The sequence below is a fragment of the Rhinoderma darwinii genome, chromosome 5 (assembly GCF_050947455.1).
Source record: "Rhinoderma darwinii isolate aRhiDar2 chromosome 5, aRhiDar2.hap1, whole genome shotgun sequence".
Lineage (NCBI taxonomy): Eukaryota > Metazoa > Chordata > Amphibia > Anura > Rhinodermatidae > Rhinoderma > Rhinoderma darwinii.
The window spans coordinates 265,717,401-265,743,888 of NC_134691.1; the positions used below are offsets into that span (position 1 = coordinate 265,717,401).

The 26,488-nt window shown below is 40.0% G+C and overlaps 1 protein-coding gene across 1 annotated transcript in view; it reads right to left on the reverse strand.

Moving 5' to 3' along the window:
- Positions 1 to 278: 278 nt before the first annotated feature.
- The window catches only part of LOC142651877 (acyl-CoA dehydrogenase family member 11-like), a 260,668-nt gene continuing 234,458 nt past the window's right edge, over positions 279 to 26,488 (reverse strand). Inside the window, exons 18-19 of the mRNA XM_075827102.1 lie at positions 7,587 to 7,696; positions 279 to 1,602 (exon numbers count right to left, since the gene is read on the reverse strand). Of these exons, the coding sequence (XP_075683217.1) occupies positions 1,491 to 1,602; positions 7,587 to 7,696 (222 nt within the window). The 3' untranslated portion in view covers positions 279 to 1,490. The remainder of the gene's footprint in view (positions 1,603 to 7,586; positions 7,697 to 26,488) is intronic.

Here is a 26,488-nt window from a genome sequence, read left to right on the forward strand (position 1 = left end):
GAGCAGGTGTCCAGTCGCCTAGGCAAGCGTACAATGCCAGACGCTATTCCAGTAGAAGCCTTTTAAACTTCTTGTGCTGCCTCTTTCATAACTAAAACTACTCTGTAAAAACAGATTCCTGAAAACAATCCACAAGCGGCTACAAGCTGTTGATGTTATATAAAAAAAATAAAAAAAAATAATAATCATATGAAACCACATCAGAAGTAAAAGAAACACAATTCTTAATGTTTTTTTTTCAAATCATACAGACCTTATTTATTATAGAATCGAGCAACAAGAAAGATTAATGAACTAAAATGTCAATTACAGTACAAAGAAAGACATTTCAATGAAATAGAAATCTACATATGGAAATAAATCTGTTTCCATGTTATTTTGACAATAGTTTATAAATTATTATATGATTATCAGCTGTGTATAAAATATAAAGTACACTAAAATGTATATCAATTAAGAAAATTTCATTATACGAAAACTTTTGCCACATTATAATAATTACTATCCTAATTATGGATGAAAACACACGCAGTGGCCGTAAGATTTTCCAGTAATACCAGTGTTCTCTTCAAAATCGCTCGGCTATGTGCTACCACATTTGGACATTGTTTCATCCACATGCAGCCGCCATAACATGGGGACACATCCTTAGTGTAAGCAGCTAAAGAGTGATCTGTCAAATTTAGTTAAAACTAATCAGATCTAGTACTATCTGTCTACAAAAAGGTGAACAATGCTAGTTAAATCCATCATATCACATTCAATTTCCTGCAATCAACTAGATTACATCTAATGACAGAGATTGAATGTTTCTTGTAAATCAAAAAATTACTGTAGGATTTAATTTAATTGGAAATGTTAGTTCCTGGTTAATTTTGTACGTAAAGTGTAATAGACATTCAGATATTCATATACATTACACACACATGTCCGTACAATAATCTATATGGACTGCACCCAAAGACTCACTGTATGGAAATGTATACGTAAATACAATCAGGCAGCACATCAGCTCTGGTCCCTGATCTCAGCTCAAGAAATGAATTTCATCAAAAGGTATATGAAGTTTAAAGAGAATCTGATACCAGGACAGACCCCTGACCGTAGAAGCATCTATTAGGAAATAGCCGTGTTACTGCACCCATTCAGGGATCCATTTTGAAGCATGCGCTACAAGTAAATGAATGTGTCTCTCGGTCTTATTGGGTAAAAAGATACCATGTGGTCACAGCTGCAGAACTTTAGGTACGGCCATAACCATGTGGTGCCTCTCGGTCAAACAGGCTGTAAGGCACAGCAATTTACATATACCATGCGCTTCAAATCAGCACTCTAAGCAGGGAATTGGCCATTACGATTGCACCCAATCATTTCTGCCCTGGTCTGTCTTGGTAACCGTTTTTTTTTTTCAGTATTATAGGTCTTAAATCAACAAAAACTTACTAGTGATCCTAGTTAACTAATTTTGTTTGAAAAATAAAAAGTTATTTTTACATTTTTGACAACAATTTTGCTTGTTCCATCAATTCCATTTTTGCTATTGCTGAGAGATGAACTTCATCAGGTCCATCAGCAATACGGAGAGTCCGAACAGCTGTATACCTGAAAGTATATAAGAACATACATAATATGTAACATATGTTTTCCCCATTGTTGGACATATGCCAAGTAACACAATTTCTTCAAACATATCACACACAAAAAACTATTGCTAAAGTAAAGTCAAGAATAACAAAAGACAGTCAACTGTTCATGACCTACACACAATACAAGGAATTGCTGGAAAGGGTTCAAACTAATCTAAAACCAGAATTAAAAATAACGTCAAAACACTTAAAGGGGTTTCCCAGTTTTTATTTTTTCTACTTATAGTATAGGAAATCATATAATTTTCTAATATAAATGTATTAACAAATCTGCTCACATACTTCTGTTAAACCTGTGTCGTTTACCCCCATTTCGGTATTGGTGGAATGATATAGCTCATGGATTAGTTCTGTGTAACACATCCATGGGCTAACTGAATAGGACTAAGCATGGCATCAGTCATGCGACCCCCTCATATGTCATGTAAACCCTGGTATTTAGAGGGCAACAGAGATAAAAGACATACCTGTGCTTGGTTAACACACAGGATACATACATGGGCTAAGTGCATAGGGCTAATGGTAGAATAATACAATGACCTCACTGTGTGTATTCACTTGTATAACACAACAGCCTGTCTCTAGGTGACGTTGTCTTGTTGTTAATTAATAAAACTGCACATGTTGTATGAGTGGGGGTCACTTACGTCAAATTTGGTCCTATTCAGTTAGCCTATGGGCACATTACAAAGGGGGAATCCAGTATCTTGTAAATGCCACAAGACTTTTATTAAATTTAAAGGGAAGGTTTGCAACCACGATCTACCTCTTTGTGTGTACAGCTCCTATGCAGACCCTTGTGTCTCCATGGTTACAGACTACAAACAATCCCTATGTAGTCTGATCCTGCAGTCACACTCATTTTATTTAACCCCTTCTTGCTAAGGTACATTTGGTAGTAGGCAGATAGATGGCAATATGACTGTAGGACCGGACTACACAGGTCTGTAGTCTGTAACCAGGGAACACAGAATCATAGTCTTACTAGATAAAAAAAAATATCCTAAGTTTTGTCTATTTGCAAACTGGCTATATTTTTTTTTAATTTAAAATGCATTTGAGCAATAAAAAAGAAAAATGGTTTCAAAGGGGGACATAGCCTTTAACTATTTAAACCATTTGATGGCAGCAATACATTTATATTCACTGGAAATCTCACTTCTAGGCTGTGATATGACTTCTTGAAGTAACAGGACTGAAGACTGATGCTGCAGTACAGAAAAATTCTGACGACAACATTTCCTTTCCCGATTTCTATCAGGTACGGTGTTGTCAGGGAAACCTTGTATGGATTCAAATCAACAAATATATCAAAGCCCTCTCATAATATGCACATAACTACCGTTATTCAAGCCAGGCAGGAGGTACATATTGTTGTACTTGGTGATTTGAATACTCACAAGTTCTCACTGACAACATTCTAAAATTAGAATGGGGCAGGATGTCATCAAATTGCTCTAATAAATGGTCACCAAAACCACTAATCATGTAGAGGTAAGGCTTTCAACGTAGCATAATAATAAGCCAAAATGACCTCAGCCGAAAGAAATAAACCAAACTAATTAATGAGATAAATACTATTACCTCTCAATGAATTAGAATATCATCAAAAAGTTAATTTATTTCAGTAATTCAATTCAAAAAGTGAAACTCATATATTATATAGATTCATTACACACAGAGTGATCTATTTCCAGCATTATTTTCTTTTAATGTTTTTGATTATGGGTAATAGTTAATGAAAACCCAAAATTTAGTGTCTCAGAAAATTAGAATATTATATAAGCCCAATTTAAAAAAAAGTATGTACAGTATATGCCCTCAATACTTGGTCGGGCTCCTTTTGCATGAATTACTGCATCAATGCGGCGTGGCATGGAGGCGATCAGCCTGTGGCACTGCTGAGGTGTTATGGAAGCCCAGGTTGCTTTGATGGCGGCCTTCATGAAATCAGCATCTCCATAAAGCTTGTCTGCAGAGGGAAGCATGAACTGCTCTATAATTTCCTGGTAGACGGCTGCGTTGTCTCTGGACTTGATATACCACAGTGGACCAACATCAGCAGATGATATGGCTCCCCAAACCATCACTGACTGTGGAAACTTCACACTGGACCGCAAGCAACTTGGATTAAGTGTCTCTCCACTCTTCAACCAGACTCTGGGACCGAGATTTCCAAATGAAATGCAAAATTTACTTTCATCTGAAAAGAGGATTTTGGACCACTGAGAAACAGTGTTGGTCCACTGTATTATATCAAGTCCAGAGTCAACGCAGCCGTCTACCAAGAAATTTTAGAGAGCTTCATGCTTCCTCTGCTGACAAGCTTTATGGAGATACTGATTTCATTTTCCAGCAGGACTTGGCACCTACCCACACTGACAAAAGTACCAATACCTGGTTTAATAACCACAGTATCACTGTGCTTGATTGGCCAGCAAACTCGCCTGACCTAAACCCCATAGAGAACCTATAGGGTATTGTCAAGAGGAAGATGAGAGACACCAGACCCAACAATCCAAACGAGCTGAAGGCTGCTATCAATGCAACCTGGGCTTCCATAACCCCTCAGCAGTGCCACAGGCTGATCACCTCCATGCCACGCTGCATTGATACAGTAATTCATGCAAATGGAGCCCTGACCAAGTATTGAGTGCATATACTGTAGATACTTTTCAGTAGGCCTACATTTCAGTATTAAAAATCATTATTGAAATTGGGCTTATATAATATTCAAATTTTCTGAGACACTAAGTTTTGGGTTTTCATTAACTATTACCCATAATCATCAACATTAAAAGAAAAAAATGCCGGAAATAGATCACTCTGTGTGTAATGAATCTATATAATATATGAGTTTCACTTTTTGAATTGAATTACTGAGATAACTAAATTTTTGATGATATTTTAATTCATTGAGAAGGACTAGTGCATATACATATATACAGGGTGGGCCATTTATATGGATACACCTAAATAAAATGGGAATGGTTGGTGATATTAACTTCCTGTTTGTGGCACATTAGCATATGGGAGGGGGGAAACTTTTCAAGCTGGGTGTTGACCATGGCGGCCATTTTGAAGTCGGCCATTTTGCATCCAACTTTAGTTTTTTTAATGGGAAGAGGGTCATGTGACACATCAAACTTATCGAGAATTTCACAAGAAAAACAATGGTGTGCTTGGTTTTAACGTTACTTTATTCTTTCATGAGTTATTTACAAGTTTCTGACCACTTATAAAATGTGTTCAAAGTGCTGCCCATTGTCTTGTATTGTCTATGCAACCCTCTTCTCCCACTCTTCACACACTGATAGCAACACCGCAGAAGAAATGCTAGCACAGGCTTCCAGTATCTGTAGTTTCAGTTGCTGCACATCTCGTATCTTCACAGCATAGACAATTGCCTTCAGATGACCCCAAAGATAAAAGTCTAAGGGGGTCAGATCGGGAGGCATTTCTTCTGCGGTGTTGCTATCAGTGTGTGGAGAGTGGGAGAAGAGGGTTGCATTGACAATCCAACACAATGGGCAGCACTTTGAACACATTTTATAAGTGGTCAGAAACTTGTAAATAACTCATGAAAGAATAAAGTAACGTTAAAAGCAAGCACACCATTGTTTTTCTTGTGAAATTCTCGATAAGTTTGATGTGTCACATGACCCTCTTCCCATTGAAAAAACTAAAGTTGGATACAAAATGGCCGACTTAAAAATGGCCGCCATGGTCAACACTCAGCTTGAAAAGTTTCCCCCCTCCCATATACTAATGTGCCACAAACAGGAAGTTAATATCACCAACCATTCCCATTTTATTTAGGTGTATCCATATAAATGGCCCACCCTGTATATATATATATATATTTTTTTTTTTTGTTTTTTATATTACTTTCTAACATTGAATTCATAGAAAAAAATATATATTAGCATTTCTTAAAACATAAATGAAGCCTCCCTCTATGAAAGTATCTACATACGTAAAGAGTTAGAAGGCGGCCATATACAAAATTATCATCGTGTCCATGTGTACAAGAGAAATGGCTAACCCAGGCTCTGAAGAGTGTTTCGCACCTTACCTCAAGTAATATTAATAAATACATATAAACCTTTTACATTAAAATTAGTTCAGTTTATTTCTTTTGAATTAGGATATAGAACCTGGCAATAATGCTGGCACGTTGGGTACGTGGACCCACTGGGCCGTACCGCCTTGACGGTATTGCAGCTGGCCAACAGGATGCAGGTCACAGTCTATAGTTTGTATAGTGTACCTGTGGCAGCTCGGACAGTAGCGAGACATGCTCAGCTGGGACTAGGCAGCAGACAGATGTCAGGCATGGTATAGCAGGACAGGCGTGGTATGTAGCACAGCACGACTTCAGCTCAGCACGGCACTTAACCAGGATAGCACGGGATACAGGGTACAGTAACGTGGGAACACTTTGAACTGGGAGACCAGTTGCTTAGATAAACTTTGGGTATGACAACAATGCTCAGGCATGGGAGGAAGGGGCTGAGCCCTTCTTATAGTACAGGGTACTCATGGGCTAATTTTGACATTAACTTCAGGTGCGCACGCTGGCCCTTTAAGAGCGGGCACGAGCGTGCGCTCACACCCTACGGGACCCGGCCTAGGTAAGCGGTAGTGAGCGCTGGCGTTTCCTGAGAAGGAGAATGGGGCCAGCTCTCGCAGACCCATGGCTGCGGCCGTCAGGAGGTGAGTGAGCCTGACGGGCCGCGGCCATGGACATGACAAATGCAGCTCTGGCTTTGGTTCTGTAGGTATTATCAGCTTGTACACTAAGAGATTTTCTTTCACATTATTCTATTGGTAGGTCTTCGTTAAAAAGTTCTACTTTGAAAAACATGTAATTTAACTGGTTGCTGACACAGGACGAGTATGCTCGTCCTGAGCGGCGAGCACTTCGCGCATTAGGACGAGCATACTCGTCCTGTGTGACAGCCGTCCCTGCGCGCGTCTGTGCGCGCGATCAAGAGCGGGGCAACGGCTGTAATACACAGCCACGGCCCCGCTCTGACAGCGGAGAGAAGAGAAACATCTTCTCTCCGCTGTTAACCCTTTGAACGCCGCGATGACAGCTGATCGCGGCGTTCAAAGAGACGGGACTGCACATTGATCGCGTCACAGAAAATAACTGTGACGCGATCAAAGCCCACAACTCGTATGGCCAGACAGCCCAGGGTCCAGTGAAGGACCCCAGGGCTGTCTGAACATATTTCCTGTTGTTAGGGCATACTGAGGTATGCCCTAACAACTGCCTGTGTACGATCAGTAACAGGCTAATGTACTGGCATATAGATCTATGCCAGTACATTACAGTTACAAAATCAAAATAAAAATGATAAATCCCTTTATGGGATTAAAAAAAAAAAGTTAAATGAATGTAAAAAAAAATAATGGTAAATAAATAAATAAAAAGTAAATAAAATACACAGAAACACACATTTTTTATAATAAATAAACTTTTTAAAATATAAGTCCCAAAACATTAAATAATACAGACATATTTGGTATCGCCACGACCGTAACAACCTGTACAACAAATGTATAACATTATTTATGATGATCGGTGTATAGTGTAAAAAAAAAATATTAAAACTGCTGCGCAACTGCTTTTTTTCTGCATTTTAATCTAATTAAAAATGTATAGAAATTAAACGATAATGTATTTGTACCAAAAAATGGTACGTACATAAAGTACAACTCGTCCCACAAAAAACAAAGTCTCATACAACTACGTCGTACAAAAAATAAAAGCGTTATGAGCGTCGGGATGCAAAGAGGGAATTTAAAAAAAATTGCTCTGTCCTCAAGGCTAAAATTGGCCGTGTCCTTAAGGGGTTAAAGGACCATATTTTTGGAACACGTGCGTATATAAATTGCCAGAATTATACATCAAAACCAAAGACAACCACTCACATGAAAGCCAGGGGAAAATCCTGAGATACCCCAGCTCCTCCGAATACTTGGATTGCCCGATCGGCTACTTGGCATGCCATTCTAGGTGCCACAACCTTGATCATTGCAATCTAGAAAGGATGAAAGATTAATTTTATGTGCATCACAAAATAGAATAAAAACACACTAACACATTTGGGATGCATTGGTGCTTTTTTAATGTTTAATGACCGGTTATCAATAGTTCTTTTCTAAGAGAAGGATTTAAAAACGCAAAGCAAGACCAATTATAGGGCATAACAATCTGGAAAAATTACCAGGGAAAATGTCAGAAGTTGGGCATACTGTTTATTTACACGGATGGCTCTGACAACCAAAGAGAAAGAGAACTGTGCCTGTAAAATCACAGCTACATAGTCTACGGATTTAACCATTAACCCCTTCAGGACCAAGCTTGTTTTGGCCTTCAGGACCAGCCCCATTTTTCTCTGACATGTGCCACTTTATGTAGTAATATCTCTGGAATGCTTTTACCTATCCAAGCGATTCTGAGATTGTTTTCTCGAGACATATTGTACTTTATGTTAGTGGACAAATTTGGTCAATAAATTCATTGCTTATTTGTGAAAAACACCAAAATATAGAAATTTGCAAAAATTATGATTTTTCTAATTTTAAATGTATCTTGTAAAATAGATAGTAATACCACACAAAATAGTTACTATTTTACATATTCCATATGTCTACTTTATGTTGGCATCGTTTTTTGAACACCCTTTTATTTTTCTAGAACGTTACAAGGTTTAGAACTTTAGCAGCAATTTCTGACATTTTCAAGAAAATTTCAAAAGGATATATTTTCAGGGATGATTTCAGTTCTGAAGTGGCTTTGAGGGCCTTATATATTAGAAACCCCTATAACACACCCCATTTTGAAAACTGCACCCCTCAAAGTATTCAAAACAGCATTCAAAAAGTGTTTTAACCCTTCAGGCGTTTCACAGGAATTGAAGAAAAGTAGATGTAAAATGTCAAAATTTATTTTTTCTTGCCAAAACTCATTTGTAATAAAAAAAAATTCTGTAACACAGAAGGTTTTACCAGAGAAATGCAACTCAATATTTTATTGCCCAGTTTCTGCAGTTTTTGGAAATATCCTACATTTGGCCCTAGAATGCTAATGGTTTGAAACACAGGCCTCAGAAGCAAAGGAGCACCTAGTAGATTTTGGGGCCTCGTTTTTTTTTAAAATATATTTTAGGCAACTTGTCAGGCTTGAAGAGTTCTTATGGTGCCAAAACAATGGAAACCCCCCAAAAGTTACCCCATTTGTGAAACTACACCACTCAGGAAATTTATCTAGGGGTATAATTAGCATTTTGACCCCACAGTTTTTTTGCTAAATTTATTTAAATTAGTCTGTGAAAATGAAAATCTTCACATTTGTGAAACAATTTCTTACGATTACGGCAATACCCCATTTGTGGAAATAAACTGCTGTTTGGACCCATGGCAGGGCTCAGAAGGGATGGAGCGCCATTTGGATTTTAGAGCGCAGATTTTGCTGGAAGGGTTTACGGTGCCATGTCGCGTTTGCAACGCACTAGAGGGACCAAAGCAGTGGAAACCCCCCAAAAGTCACCCCATTTTGGAAACTTTCTAGGGGTGTTATAACTTTTTTAACCCCATAGTTTTTTTTGCAGAATCTTGTGGAAATCTGGCGTGAAAAACAACATTTTCATTTTTTTTCACAAATGCGACATTTATAAAACTTATTTTTCCAACATAGTACATGAAATTGATGAAACGCACCCCAACATTTATTGCCCTCTTTCTCCTGTTTTCAGAAATGCCCGCACTTAGGCCATAATCTGTTGCCTGGCCACATGGCGGAGCCCAAAACCAAAGGAGCACAATGTGCCATTTTAGGACACTATTTTAGCTTGAGTAAGTTATAGGCCCCACTCCATACCTGCAAAGGTGTTGAGCTGGCAAAACTATGTAACACTCCCAAAAGTGACCCGATTTTGAAAACTACACCCCCTATGGTATTCATCTAGCTGTATTTTTTAGCATGTTGATCTCAGTTTTCGATGTTATTTAGGTTATTTGTCTTTTTTGTCCCTAAACATTGCATTTGCCTATACATATAACTATGTCGTGCTAAACAAGCATATGACGAACAAATATGTAAGTCCGTAGTATTAAGAACAGCATCACACTTTGATATATAGTAAGTTAGAGTGGGAACATTTGAAAAAATATAGGAAAATGCTTTTATGTGAGAGTCAATATATTTTAAAAGTGGAGGAAAAAAATACTGAGCATGTTCACAGAATAAAAGGACAACCATTGGGCTATATACAGTGAAGGAAATAAGTATTTGATCCCTTGCTGATTTTGTAAGTTTGCCCACTGTCAAAGTCATGAACAGTCTAGAATTTTTAGGCTAGGTTAATTTTACCAGTGAGAGATAGATTATATATATATATAAAAAAAAAAAACAGAAAATCACATAGTCAAAATTATATATATTTATTTGCATTGTGCACAGAGAAATGTTCATGTCTTTGACAGTGGGCAAACTTACAAAATCAGCAAGGGATGAAATACTTATTTCCTTCACTGTATGTATGTATATATATATATATATATATATATATATATATATATATATATATATATACACACAGTATATATATATACTACCGTTCAAAAGTTTGGGGTCACCCAGACAATTTTGTGTTTTCCATGAAAACTCACACTTATATTTATCAAATGAGTTGCAAAATAACTAGAAAATATAGTCAAGACATTGACAAGGTTAGAAATAATGATTTTTATTTCAAATAATAATTTTCTCCTTCAAACTTTGCTTTCGTCAAAGAATGCTCCATTTGCAGCAATTACAGCATTGCAGACCTTTGGCATTCTAGCTGTTAATTTGCTCAGGTAATCGGGAGAAATTTCACCCCATGCTTCCAGAAGCCCCTCCCACAAGTTGGATTGGCTTGATGGGCACTTCTTGCGTACCATGCGGTCAAGCTGTTCCCACAACAGCTCTATGGGGTTGAGATCTGGTGACTGCGCTGGCCACTCCATTACAGATAGAATACCAGCTGCCTGCTTTTTTCCTAAATAGTTCTTGCATAATTTGGAGGTGTCCTTTGGGTCATTGTCCTGTTGTAGGATGAAATTGGCTCCAATCAAGCGCTGTCCACAGGGTATGGCATGGCGTTGCAAAATGGAGTGATAGCCTTCCTTATTCAAAATCCCTTTTACCTTGTACAAATCTCCCACTTTACCAGCACCAAAGCAACCCCAGACCATCACATTACCTCCACCATGCTTGACAGATGGCGTCAGGCACTCTTCCAGCATCTTTTCAGTTGTTCTGCGTCTCACAAATGTTCTTCTGTGTGATCCAAACACCTCAAACTTCGATTCGTCTGTCCATAACACTTTTTTCCAATCTTCCTCTGTCCAATGTCTGTGTGCTTTTGCCCATATTAATCTTTTCCATTTATTAGCCAGTCTCAGATATGGCTTTTTCTTTGCCACTCTGCCCTGAAGGCCAGCATCCCGGAGTCGCCTCTTCACTGTAGACGTTGACACTGGCGTTTTGCGGGTACTATTTAATGAAGCTGCCAGTTGAGGACCTGTGAGGCGTCTATTTCTCAAACTAGAGACTCTAATGTACTTGTCTTGTTGCTCAGTTGTGCAGCGGGGCCTCCCACTTCTCTTTCTACTCTGGTAAGAGCCTGTTTGTGCTGTCCTCTGAAGGGAGTAGTACACACCGTTGTAGGAAATCTTCAGTTTCTTGGCAATTTCTCTCATGGAATTGCTTTCATTTCTAAGAACAAGAATAGACTGTTGAGTTTCACATGAAAGCTCTCTTTTTCTAGCCATTTTGAGAGTTTAATCAAACCCACAAATGTAATGCTCCAGATTCTCAACTAGCTCAAAGGAAGGTCATTTGTATAGCTCCTCTAAACAGCAAAACTGTTTACTGCGGTGCTAACATAATTGCACAAGGGTTTTCAAGTGTTTTCTAATCATCCATTAGCTTTCTAACACAGTTAGCAAACACAATGTATCATCAGAACACTGGAGTGATGGTTGCTGGAAATGGGCCTCTATCCACCTATGTAGATATTGCATTAAAAACCAGATGTTTGCAGCTAGAATAGTCATTTAGCACATTAACAATGTATAGAGTGTATTTCTTATTAATTTAATGTTATCTTCATTGAAAAAAACTGTGCTTTTCTTGCAAAAATAAGGACATTTCTAAGTGACCCTAAACTTTTGATTGGTAGTATATATATATATATATATATATATATTTTTTTTTTTTTTTAAGGTGTTGTACAACGTCTCATTGACACAATCAATCCCTATATGAGGGACTGACGTGCTAAGTGACACTGGCACATCATTTTAGATCACTGCCCGGCAAGGTAGAAACTGAAATGTGCGCAAAACAACCGATCACCTGCAGAATATATAAAGGAGCAGTGTCCAACACTGTATGTATAGATACAGTAAAGGATCACTAATCCACAAATTATTGTCAGCTTTACCAGCATTATTATCGGGTAGAACAAGTTGCACAAAACCATAAAAAAGCCCATGATGTACTGATCAGGAACAGCTCATATATCCTCTAAATAAAAAGAGCTATGCGCGTATCACCAAACAGTACGAAGAATGAAAATAACTACTTTATATGGCAGGACATAATCATAATAACAGGCAGAACTAAAAAATCAAACATTTAAAAACTACTACCCTCAATGTATTCATCTAGGGCAGGGGTCTCAAACACGGCCAGGTAAGTGGGCCACATATAGAAAAAATGTGAAGTTGACGGGCCGCATTACTTTCAAATTTGATACATTACAAAATTATTGTTAATTAATTAGTTATTTGAACTACTATAACACTATATTACTATAACAATACTACGTTACTATAATAATAGCGCTAGGTTTAAACTTACCGGAAATTTGCAAGATTTCTCCACGTGCTTATTTCAACAATCCACTTTTACAGTTTAAGTGTCGCTAAATGCAGTCCGGCAGCTCAGTTGGCAGCGTTTGGCAGACACACAAATGTCAAAATTAGGTAGCCCCTTTTTAGATCGGGCCACAGTGCCCTCTGTAGATGCTGTCACCGTGCCCTGTGTAGATGCTGCCACAGTGCCCTCTGTAGATGCTGCCACAGTGCACTCTGTAGATGCTGCCACAGTGCCCTCTGTAGATGCTGCCACAGTGCCATCTGTAGATGCTGCCACAGTGCCCTCTGTAGATGCTGCCACAGTGCTCTCTGTAGTTGCTGCCACCTTTCCCTCTGTAGATGCTGTCACCGTGCCCTCTGTAGATGCTGCCACAGTGCCCTCTGTAGATGCTGTCACCGTGCCCTCTGTAGATGCTGCCACAGTGCCCTCTGTAGATGCTGCCACAGTCAGTGCCCTCTGTAGATGCTGTCACAGTGCCCTCTGTAGATAATGCCACAGTCCACTCTGTAGATAATGCCACAGTGCCCTCTGTAGATAATGCCACGTGCCCTCTGTAGATGCCGCCACCGTTCCCTCTGTAGATGCTGCCACAGTGCCCTCTGTAGATGCTGCCACAGTGCCCTCTGTAGATGCTGCCACCTTTCCCTCTGTAGATGCTGTCACCGTGCCCTCTGTAGATGCTGCCACAGTGCCCTCTGTAGATGCTGCCACAGTGCCCTCTGTAGATGCTGTAACAGTGCCCTCTGTAGAAAATGCCACAGTCCAATCTGTAGATAATGCCACAGTGCCCTCTGTAGATGCTGCCACAGTGCCCTCTGTAGATGCTGTCACAGTGCCATCTGTAGATGCTGCCACAGTGCCCTCTGTAGATGCTGCCACAGTGCCCTCTGTAGATGCTGCCACAGTGCCCTCTGTAGATACTGCCACAGTGCCCTCTGTAGATGCTGTCACAGTGCCATCTGTAAATGCTGCCACAGTGCCCTCTGTAGATGCTGCCACAGTGCCCTCTGTAGATGCTGCCACAGTGCCCTCTGTAGATAATGCCACAGTCCACTCTGTAGATAATGCCACAGTGCCCTCTGTAGATAATGCCACGTGCCCTCTGTAGATGCCGCCACCGTTCCCTCTGTAGATGCGGCCACCGTTCCCTCTGTAGATGCGGTCACCGTGCCCTCTGTAGATGCTGCCACAGTGCACTCTGTAGATACTGCCACAGTGCCCTCTGTAGATGCTGCCACAGTGCCCTCTGTAGATGCTGCCACAGTGCCCTCTGTAGATGCTGCCACGGTGCCTTCTGTAGATGCTGTCACAGTGCACTCTGTAGATGCTGCCACAGTGCCCTCTGTAGATGCTGCCACAGTGCCATCTGTAGATGCTGCCACAGTGCCCTCTGTAGATGCTGCCACAGTGCTCTCTGTAGTTGCTGCCACCTTTCCCTCTGTAGATGCTGTCACCGTGCCCTCTGTAGATGCTGCCACAGTGCCCTCTGTAGATGCTGTCACCGTGCCCTCTGTAGATGCTGCCACAGTGCCCTCTGTAGATGCTGCCACAGTCAGTGCCCTCTGTAGATGCTGTCACAGTGCCCTCTGTAGATAATGCCACAGTCCACTCTGTAGATAATGCCACAGTGCCCTCTGTAGATAATGCCACGTGCCCTCTGTAGATGCCGCCACCGTTCCCTCTGTAGATGCTGCCACAGTGCCCTCTGTAGATGCTGCCACCTTGCCCTCTGTAGATGCTGTCACCGTGCCCTCTGTAGATGCTGCCACTGTGCCTTCTGTAGATGCTGCCACAGTGCCCTCTGTAGATGCTGCCACAGTGCCCTCTGTAGATGCTGCCACAGTGCCCTCTGTAGATGCTGTCACAGTGCCCTCTGTAGATAATGCCACAGTGCCCTCTGTAGATAATGCCACGTGCCCTCTGTAGATGCCGCCACCGTTCCCTCTGTAGATGCTGCCACAGTGCCCTCTGTAGATGCTGCCACAGTGCCCTCTGTAGATGCTGCCACCTTTCCCTCTGTAGATGCTGTCACCGTGCCCTCTGTAGATGCTGCCACAGTGCCCTCTGTAGATGCTGCCACAGTGCCCTCTGTAGATGCTGTAACAGTGCCCTCTGTAGAAAATGCCACAGTCCAATCTGTAGATAATGCCACAGTGCCCTCTGTAGATGCTGCCACAGTGCCCTCTGTAGATGCTGTCACAGTGCCATCTGTAGATGCTGCCACAGTGCCCTCTGTAGATGCTGCCACAGTGCCCTCTGTAGATGCTGCCACAGTGCCCTCTGTAGATACTGCCACAGTGCCCTCTGTAGATGCTGTCACAGTGCCATCTGTAAATGCTGCCACAGTGCCCTCTGTAGATGCTGCCACAGTGCCCTCTGTAGATGCTGCCACAGTGCCCTCTGTAGATAATGCCACAGTCCACTCTGTAGATAATGCCACAGTGCCCTCTGTAGATAATGCCACGTGCCCTCTGTAGATGCCGCCACCGTTCCCTCTGTAGATGCGGCCACCGTTCCCTCTGTAGATGCGGTCACCGTGCCCTCTGTAGATGCTGCCACAGTGCACTCTGTAGATACTGCCACAGTGCCCTCTGTAGATGCTGCCACAGTGCCCTCTGTAGATGCTGCCACAGTGCCCTCTGTAGATGCTGCCACAGTGCCCTCTGTAGATGCTGCCACGGTGGCTTCTGTAGATGCTGTCACAGTGCGCTCTGTAGATGCTGCCACAGTGCCCTCTGTAGATGCTGCCACAGTGCCCTCTGTAGATGCTGTCACAGTGCCCTCTGTAGATGCTGCCACAGTGCCCTCTGTAGATGCTGCTACAGTGCCCTCTGTAGATAATGCCACAGTGCACTCTGTAGATATTCCACACACACCCCTTGTATATAGTGCCACAGACATCCCCAGTAGATAGCACCATTGGGGCTCCCTCTAGGAGTGGAATCCCCAGCCAGAGCGTTGCCGACGCTTTGGCCAAGGATTCCTCTGCTGGAGGAGCCCCCGATGTCACTGTTCATACACAGTGACGTGAGGGGATCCTCCTGGAACGGAATTTGATGTCAGGGGCAACTCCAGAGCCGGTGACAGAGTGGAGCACGAGTATAGCCTCTACTCCGGAACTCTGGGGAAGCAACTGACATCAGTGTCCATATATGGAGAGTGATGTCAGGGGCTTGCCCAGAGCTGGAGTCCCGGAGCAGAGCCTCTTCTAGCACCCTGCCTGGGATTCCAGCTCTGCTCCTGACATCACTGTTCATATATGGACAGAGATGTCAAGGACAACCCCAGAGCTGGAGTCCCGGGCAGAGCGCTACTACTGGGACTCAAGCTGTTCTCCTGACATCAGTGTCCAGTTCTGGGGAATCCCTAGACATCGCTATCCATATGTGGACAGCGATGTCAGGGGATTCCAGAGTCCCGGAGCAGAGCCTATGCTAGCGCTCTGCCCGAGACTCCGCTCTGGGGAAACTGTCCATATATGGACAGTGATGTCAGGGAATTCCACAGAATCCCGGAGCAGAGCCTGTACTAGCGTTCTGGACTCATGCTCTGGGGACGCCCCAGACATCACGTGTCCATTCATGGACAACGATGCCAATGGATTCCACAGAGTCCCGGAGCAGAGCCTATGCTTGCGCTCTGCTCGGGACTCCGCTCTGGGGAAGACCCTGACAAAACTGTCCATATATGGACAGCGATTTCAAGGGATTTCCACAGAGTCCCGGAGCAGAGCCTATACTAGCGCTCTGCCCAGGATTCCGCTCTGGGGAAGACACTGACATCGCGTGTCCATTCATGGACATCGATGTCAGGGATTTCACAGAGTACCGGAGCAGAGCCGATACTAGCGGCTGTATCCTGCGGGCCGCAGATGACAGCCTCAGGGGCCGCATGCGGCCCACGGGCCGTGTGCTTGAGACCCCTGATCTAGGGGTATAGTGAGATTTTTCCGTTTTGGTTTAAGGTTTTAACAGTTATATAGAAAAACAAAAGAGGAGAACCTCCAGCTCACCTTGTAAGTACAAATTGATGTACTGTAGACTTCGCACGGATCCTCGCGTCGGCACGCGTTGTATGAGTTTCAAGAGAAAGAGGTTTTGGATCCAGCGTAGCTGTAACTAAAAAGGAACTCGTTCCAAGTTTAATGAAAAAATATATCCATTTAAAAGAGGTCAATCGAAATGATGTCCTCAGGTGCTGGGAGAGAAGTAGGAAATGAAGGAAGCCTACGCGTTTCAAACGCTAGCTGCGTTCTTAGTCATGGCTGGGATGAACTGACTGCCATGTATTGGTATCTTTATATATAGCAGGTCTTAATTGAATTCAGGTGTGGGCACTTTCCCTGTACAGGAGCCGGAAGCGCTAAGAATGGGCGCTCGCCACGCTATAATGTACCTTGAGAATAATTATTGTAACTTTTATTAGGGGATCAGAAATAAGTAGGTAGTATAAACCTATAGGTTATTTTGTCATTTTTATTTTTATTTGTGGAGCGAGAAGCGCTGCGTAGTGGCATAACTGTTTGTGATTTTTGTTTCCGTGGAGACTAGAGTCACTTCCGGTTGAATTTATATGTTGTTAATTTGCGTTTCAGGGTCATGTGGACCTGTTGGAACGCAAACCGGAAGTGGTGCCATTCGTAGACGCCGATGCTCAAATTTCCTTCTACATTGAACCCTAATTGTGAGTATATTCTTTTTATTTTATTGTGTGCAATTATCGATAGTAAATATAGGGGAGTGCCTATCCTCCTAGATAGCTTTGGAGGTGCTATATGTTTGTAAGAATATGAGACAATATATAGACCCAATTTCAAATATACTTATAATGCCTCTTTCCATAAAAAATAGAAGAAGAAAGAGAGAAGTAGGGAAAAAATATATATATATAAATGGAGGAATCACTGAAAACAGTAACATTAGTACCATTGCTGGTAATTAGTTGAAAACTTTATGTAATCTTAAATAATGTTAGTAATGGTTTGTCTTAATAAGTGAATTATGTCTTCCCCATACTTTTTGTGGGTGTCTCGAGCTTCTACCGTTTCTGGGCAAAGTATATGTTTATAATGGTTTGTCAGTTTGAAGATTTCGGTGTATGAACCAAATAAAATTAAAGATAAGAGAACCGTTAGAGTCGGTATACGATACAGAAAAATGGGGGGGGGTAGTGAGCTAAAAACTTGAATCTGGGCAGAGATTGAGTTTCTGACCTTTGGATCAAGAAAAAGGCTGAAAAAATAAATAAATTTTAATGGTTATTATGAAAAATAAGAGTGAACTTTAAAAAACCCGAGAACCGGAAAAATGGAGAACATTTAATTAAACCAAATTGGTGATGTCTTTTTCAGTGGTTTATTTATATGAGAGCCTCTTGAAACAGGTTGAGAGGGACCCTAGACGGAACATATATTTTTGTCTGTGTAACAAATATGGGATTTAAGGGAATATAAATATAAAGATGTTTTTAGCTTTATAGACAATCTTACAAATACGGATAAATCTTGTCATATTAAATTGTAATTGGTTTACACTAATCAGATGACAAATGATTAGATGAGTTGGTGGCTTTATTTCATCTTAAACCATGTTTAAATTTAGGCTAGTTATAGTCGAATATCTGTTATACACCTATCAAATTTGAAAAATGATTTATACGATTGTTGTGAAATTGATACTTTTTGTATGTTAATAGTGGAACATGAGTTCCTTTTTTAAATTCAGACCATTGGGGACTCTAGTGTTGAGTCTAAATATCCAGAAAGCCTCTCTCTGGTAGACTTTATGCTGAAGGTCACCACCTCTTTTTGGGGGGTGTACTTTTTCTATAGCATAGCATATAAATGATTTTATAGTTCTGTTGTGACATGATATAAAGTGTTTTGCCACATTCGATATATTACAAATATTGGGGTTCCTTATATAGCCTAGATGTTCCAGGATGCGGGTTTTAAATTTTCTGCTAGTACAGCCTATGTATTTTAAGCTGCATATGGTACACTCAATAACATAGACTACCGAGGTAGTGTTACAGTTGATGTAATTCTGTATTTTAAACGTTTCGGAATTATTTGAGTTTGAAAAGGATTTAGTAGGCTGAACTATATTGCATGTTTTACATGGGTGTTGACCACATCTGTAAAAGCCCTTATTTTCTAACCAGGTTGTTGTATTCTTTTCTTCTGACACAAATAGAGACGGGGAAAGGATGTTACCCAGTGTGGGTGCTTTTCGTGCCACTATTTTACAGCCTCCTTGTAGAATGGACCGTAGGCCATCGTCTTCCGTCAGGATAGGTAAATACTTGTTTATAATTTGTTTAATTTCCTTAAACTGGTTACTTTGTTGTAATACTAGGACTGGTGTGTTAGGGTCTAGTTTTTTCTTTTTGCGAGACTGTTCGAGGAGATCAACTCTGGGGACTCTTGTGGTGATATGATTGGCCCGGTTGAGAGACCATGTTGGATAACCCCTGTTTTTTAGTCTTAATTGTATTTGTTGTTGTTCTTCTGTGTATTGTTCCTCTGAGCTGCAATTTCTTCTTGCTCTATACATTTCACCAACTGGGATGGCCATGATAGTTTTCTTTGCATGATTACTACTGGCATGTAGTATGGTATTGGCAGTAGTGGGCTTACGGAAGGTTTTAGTTTGTATAATAGACCCGATTTTCCCCTCCAATACTAAATCTAGAAATGTTATTGTGGTTCTGTCAAAATTATGGGTGAAGTGTAAATTGTATGGGTTACAATTCAAAAAATCAATGAATTTTTGAATGTTTGAGATGTCGCCCCTCCATATAAATAGGAGGTCGTCAATATATCTACCAAACCATGCTATGTTGTGTCCAAATGGGTTATTAGTTGAAAAAATATACTGTTCCTCCCACCAAGCCATGGTTAGATTGGCTATTGATGGGGAGAATTTTGCTCCCATTGATACCCCTCTTAATTGTAAGTAGAATTTGTCATTAAACTGAAAATAATTATTTGTCATCAAAAACATAAGGATGTCTAGTATATAATTTTGAAAGTTTTTGGTGAAAGTGCTGTACATGGCTAAATGGTGTGTTAGTGCAGCATATGCAGTTTGATGGGGAATGCTAGTATAGAGTGCAACAACGTCACAGGTAAGCCATACATCTTTTTCATTCCATACTCTATTCTGAAAAAAAGATAAAACATCTTTGGTATCTTTTATGAACCCTGGTGTTCTTTGGGCTAGAGGTTGAAGTACCGTGTCTAGCCACTCTGACAGTCTTTCCAACAATGAGCCTATCCCCGAGACAATCGGACGCATGGGTGGTGGGACCTGATTTTTATGTGTTTTGGGGAGAGCATGAAAAATAGGTGTGATTGGTTGTTCCACAAAGATGTAATCTGCTTGTTTCTGATTGATATGTCCTTCTCTAACGCCCTCGTTTAATAAATTTTTCATCTTGTTCTGAATTTTTGTTGTGGGATTATTGTCGAGACATCTGTAGGTGTTCTCATCCGATAAAAGGTTTAGGATGGAGTTTTTATAATCAGACTTGTTCATTACAGTTATTCCACCACCTTTGTCAGACATTTTGATGGTTATTTCTTTATTATTTCTGAGCGTTTTTACTGCGTTTTTTAGACGGAGGGGAAGATTCTGTTCAATTTTGGTTTGTTTGATTTTATCAGATAGATTTTGAAGTTCTTTTTCTACAATCGTCTGGAAACGGTCCATAGACTCTGTCCTTGATTGTTTAGGATAATATTTGGGGTTGGTTATGTGGAAATCAATGTTGTTATCTGTGAGTATGTCCGGATCCTCTGTACGTAGGCTGTCTAGGCAAACCATGGTTTGTAACTCTTCAAATGACAGATCTTTTGATACTTGGTAACACTCTCGGTTAGATTTTTTAGGGAATTCCATTGGTGTATTTGTTGGTAGAGATGGAGGTGATAGTAGTGTGTTTTCTTCTTCTAGATTCTCAGGAGTATCATGTTCTTGTGTAAGAAAATGTCTTTTGACGGTTAAATTCCTGATAAATTTATTTACGTCAAGAAGGGTAGTGAAAGGGTCGAAGTTATTGTTAGGAGCAAAATTCAGTCCCAGTGACAGTGCTTCAATTTGAGATGATGTGAGCATAGTAGATGATAGATTGGTGACGTTCAGATCTACACTTGAAATTTGCGGGACCGGAGGTGGCGGCTCAGGACCTGATCTTGTCGGTCTATGTTTCTTGCCGCCCCTCCTTCTTCGTTTTTTGACATAGACTGGCTGGCATCTTGTCTGTAGTTGAATTTTGTACGTGTCCCGGTGGAATCATCCTCAGAGAGTCCATCATATGAATCTGGCTCTGTGGAGCTGAAGCTTACTCTGTGGAGTATGTCTCTTTGTTTTTTGCGTTGATTTCGTTGTTTAAGAATGGGTTTAGGTCGACTCCTGTTTCTGTCTCTATTATTCCAGTTATAGACTTCATTAGAACTGTAATCTCTTGTATCTCTTTGAAACTTTGATTTTTTCGTTTCTGCTATTGCTCGGTCAAGTTTGTCTATGTATTGGGAGGTGCGAGTCTCAAGGCTTACAAGGTCTGGTGAGCTGGGAAAACTGTCTATTTTGCATTTCGTTTCAGAAATTTTTGCTTCCAGTTCTGTTAATTTAATTTTTTCTTGCTCTGTGATTAACATCATGAGTTTTATAGAACAGTCTGATAGAGTTTTGTTCCATTCTTCATTGAAAGTTTCTGAATAATTAAAGGAGGGTATTTTCCTTAGCCTTAGGCCTCTTGGAATCATGTTCTTACTTATATAGTTATTCAAGGTGGTTAAATCCCACCAAATTTTGGCTTGTTGGGCCATATCTTTTTCGAGACTGTGGAACAAATTTTCCAGGTCCTGGTCTTGTATATTCATGTTATTTGGGTTTCCAAACACTTTTGCGGCCATTTGGGCTCTAGTGAGAGGTATTTCTTGAGTCATTTTAATGCTTGAGTTTGGTTTTTTCTCCCCACTGATATTGTCTCCAGTTGAAATGTGGGTGATTTAAAATCAAAGATAGAAAGTTTTTAGCCACTGTATTAACTTTGTACAGAAGTTTACGTTATTGCTTATCCTTGTAAATGGCTCACATATGAGGGTCTCTCCTGCAGCACTGTTGTACGCAAATGTATTAATGCGTTTATAGTTCAAAGGAAGAAGTGATATATATACATATATAGATTTCCAGTAAATGGTGAGCACGTGAGGTACGTGGCCGAAGTATATGTAGAAAAACAAAAGAGGAGAACCTCCAGCTCACCTTGTAAGTACAAATTGATGTACTGTAGACTTCGCACGGATCCTCGCGTCGGCACGCGTTGTATGAGTTTCAAGAGAAAGAGGTTTTGGATCCAGCGTAGCTGTAACTAAAAAGGAACTCGTTCCAAGTTTAATGAAAAAATATATCCATTTAAAAGAGGTCAATCGAAATGAATTCCTCAGGTGCTGGGAGAGAAGTAGGAAATGAAGGAAGCCTACGCGTTTCAAACGCTAGCTGCGTTCTTAGTCATGGCTGGGATGAACTGACTGCCATGTATTGGTATCTTTATATATAGCAGGTCTTAATTGAATTCAGGTGTGGGCACTTTCCCTGTACAGGAGCCGGAAGCGCTAAGAATGGGCGCTCGCCACGCTATAATGTACCTTGAGAATAATTATTGTAACTTTTATTAGGGGATCAGAAATAAGTAGGTAGTATAAACCTATAGGTTATTTTGTCATTTTTATTTTTATTTGTGGAGCGAGAAGCGCTGCGTAGTGGCATAACTGTTTGTGATTTTTGTTTCCGTGGAGACTAGAGTCACTTCCGGTTGAATTTATATGTTGTTAATTTGCGTTTCAGGGTCATGTGGACCTGTTGGAACGCAAACCGGAAGTGGTGCCATTCGTAGACGCCGATGCTCAAATTTCCTTCTACATTGAACCCTAATTGTGAGTATATTCTTTTTATTTTATTGTGTGCAATTATCGATAGTAAATATAGGGGAGTGCCTATCCTCCTAGATAGCTTTGGAGGTGCTATATGTTTGTAAGAATATGAGACAATATATAGACCCAATTTCAAATATACTTATAATGCCTCTTTCCATAAAAAATAGAAGAAGAAAGAGAGAAGTAGGGAAAAAATATATATATATAAATGGAGGAATCACTGAAAACAGTAACATTAGTACCATTGCTGGTAATTAGTTGAAAACTTTATGTAATCTTAAATAATGTTAGTAATGGTTTGTCTTAATAAGTGAATTATGTCTTCCCCATACTTTTTGTGGGTGTCTCGAGCTTCTACCGTTTCTGGGCAAAGTATATGTTTATAATGGTTTGTCAGTTTGAAGATTTCGGTGTATGAACCAAATAAAATTAAAGATAAGAGAACCGTTAGAGTCGGTATACGATATAGAAAAATGGGGGGGGGTAGTGAGCTAAAAACTTGAATCTGGGCAGAGATTGAGTTTCTGACCTTTGGATCAAGAAAAAGGCTGAAAAAATAAATAAATTTTAATGGTTATTATGAAAAATAAGAGTGAACTTTAAAAAACCCGAGAACCGGAAAAATGGAGAACATTTAATTAAACCAAATTGGTGATGTCTTTTTCAGTGGTTTATTTATATGAGAGCCTCTTGAAACAGGTTGAGAGGGACCCTAGACGGAACATATATTTTTGTCTGTGTAACAAATATGGGATTTAAGGGAATATAAATATAAAGATGTTTTTAGCTTTATAGACAATCTTACAAATACGGATAAATCTTGTCATATTAAATTGTAATTGGTTTACACTAATCAGATGACAAATGATTAGATGAGTTGGTGGCTTTATTTCATCTTAAACCATGTTTAAATTTAGGCTAGTTATAGTCGAATATCTGTTATACACCTATCAAATTTGAAAAATGATTTATACGATTGTTGTGAAATTGATACTTTTTGTATGTTAATAGTGGAACATGAGTTCCTTTTTTAAATTCAGACCATTGGGGACTCTAGTGTTGAGTCTAAATATCCAGAAAGCCTCTCTCTGGTAGACTTTATGCTGAAGGTCACCACCTCTTTTTGGGGGGTGTACTTTTTCTATAGCATAGCATATAAATGATTTTATAGTTCTGTTGTGACATGATATAAAGTGTTTTGCCACATTCGATATATTACAAATATTGGGGTTCCTTATATAGCCTAGATGTTCCAGGATGCGGGTTTTAAATTTTCTGCTAGTACAGCCTATGTATTTTAAGCTGCATATGGTACACTCAATAACATAGACTACCGAGGTAGTGTTACAGTTGATGTAATTCTGTATTTTAAACGTTTCGGAATTATTTGAGTTTGAAAAGGATTTAGTAGGCTGAACTATATTGCATGTTTTACATGGGTGTTGACCACATCTGTAAAAGCCCTTATTTTCTAACCAGGTTGTTGTATTCTTTTCTTCTGACACAAATAGAGACGGGGAAAGGATGTTACCCAGTGTGGGTGCTTTTCGTGCCACTATTTTACAGCCTCCTTGTAGAATGGACCGTAGGCCATCGTCTTCCGTCAGGATAGGTAAATACTTGTTTATAATTTGTTTAATTTCCTTAAACTGGTTACTTTGTTGTAATACTAGGACTGGTGTGTTAGGGTCTAGTTTTTTCTTTTTGCGAGACTGTTCGAAGAGATCAACTCTGGGGACTCTTGTGGTGATATGATTGGCCCGGTTGAGAGACCATGTTGGATAACCCCTGTTTTTTAGTCTTAATTGTATTTGTTGTTGTTCTTCTGTGTATTGTTCCTCTGAGCTGCAATTTCTTCTTGCTCTATACATTTCACCAACTGGGATGGCCATGATAGTTTTCTTTGCATGATTACTACTGGCATGTAGTATGGTATTGGCAGTAGTGGGCTTACGGAAGGTTTTAGTTTGTATAATAGACCCGATTTTCCCCTCCAATACTAAATCTAGAAATGTTATTGTGGTTCTGTCAAAATTATGGGTGAAGTGTAAATTGTATGGGTTACAATTCAAAAAATCAATGAATTTTTGAATGTTTGAGATGTCGCCCCTCCATATAAATAGGAGGTCGTCAATATATCTACCAAACCATGCTATGTTGTGTCCAAATGGGTTATTAGTTGAAAAAATATACTGTTCCTCCCACCAAGCCATGGTTAGATTGGCTATTGATGGGGAGAATTTTGCTCCCATTGATACCCCTCTTAATTGTAAGTAGAATTTGTCATTAAACTGAAAATAATTATTTGTCATCAAAAACATAAGGATGTCTAGTATATAATTTTGAAAGTTTTTGGTGAAAGTGCTGTACATGGCTAAATGGTGTGTTAGTGCAGCATATGCAGTTTGATGGGGAATGCTAGTATAGAGTGCAACAACGTCACAGGTAAGCCATACATCTTTTTCATTCCATACTCTATTCTGAAAAAAAGATAAAACATCTTTGGTATCTTTTATGAACCCTGGTGTTCTTTGGGCTAGAGGTTGAAGTACCGTGTCTAGCCACTCTGACAGTCTTTCCAACAATGAGCCTATCCCCGAGACAATCGGACGCATGGGTGGTGGGACCTGATTTTTATGTGTTTTGGGGAGAGCATGAAAAATAGGTGTGATTGGTTGTTCCACAAAGATGTAATCTGCTTGTTTCTGATTGATATGTCCTTCTCTAACGCCCTCGTTTAATAAATTTTTCATCTTGTTCTGAATTTTTGTTGTGGGATTATTGTCGAGACATCTGTAGGTGTTCTCATCCGATAAAAGGTTTAGGATGGAGTTTTTATAATCAGACTTGTTCATTACAGTTATTCCACCACCTTTGTCAGACATTTTGATGGTTATTTCTTTATTATTTCTGAGCGTTTTTACTGCGTTTTTTAGACGGAGGGGAAGATTCTGTTCAATTTTGGTTTGTTTGATTTTATCAGATAGATTTTGAAGTTCTTTTTCTACAATCGTCTGGAAACGGTCCATAGACTCTGTCCTTGATTGTTTAGGATAATATTTGGGGTTGGTTATGTGGAAATCAATGTTGTTATCTGTGAGTATGTCCGGATCCTCTGTACGTAGGCTGTCTAGGCAAACCATGGTTTGTAACTCTTCAAATGACAGATCTTTTGATACTTGGTAACACTCTCGGTTAGATTTTTTAGGGAATTCCATTGGTGTATTTGTTGGTAGAGATGGAGGTGATAGTAGTGTGTTTTCTTCTTCTAGATTCTCAGGAGTATCATGTTCTTGTGTAAGAAAATGTCTTTTGACGGTTAAATTCCTGATAAATTTATTTACAGTTCATCCCAGCCATGACTAAGAACGCAGCTAGCGTTTGAAACGCGTAGGCTTCCTTCATTTCCTACTTCTCTCCCAGCACCTGAGGACATCATTTCGATTGACCTCTTTTAAATGGATATATTTTTTCATTAAACTTGGAACGAGTTCCTTTTTAGTTACAGCTACGCTGGATCCAAAACCTCTTTCTCTTGAAACTTTAACAGTTATACTAATATTGTGTGACCAATTTTAAAGCGACACCACTCTAGGTATTCATCTAGGGGTATAGTGATACTTTTTAGTTTTGTTCTGGGGTTATTAAAATTTTAGTCAGTGGGCAGAAATAGGGGAAAATAAATAAAATTACTTTATAATGGCCAATATAAAAAAATGAGGGGACTGATAAATAAAAAGTCATTTAAAACTCTAATTAGTTGTGATAAATTTTGAAGCATTCTTTTATGCATAGGGCGGGCTTTCTGGGGCATGTATCGCATTGGTAGGTTGTGTTTCTTCTGATCCCTCTTCTTTTACACACCTTTTTTTGGGGCTTCTTTTTTTATTGGTAGGGTGTATTTCTGAGGGGAAATGCAGGCCTGGAATAATGCGACTTACATTACTTCCTGAAGCAGCACCC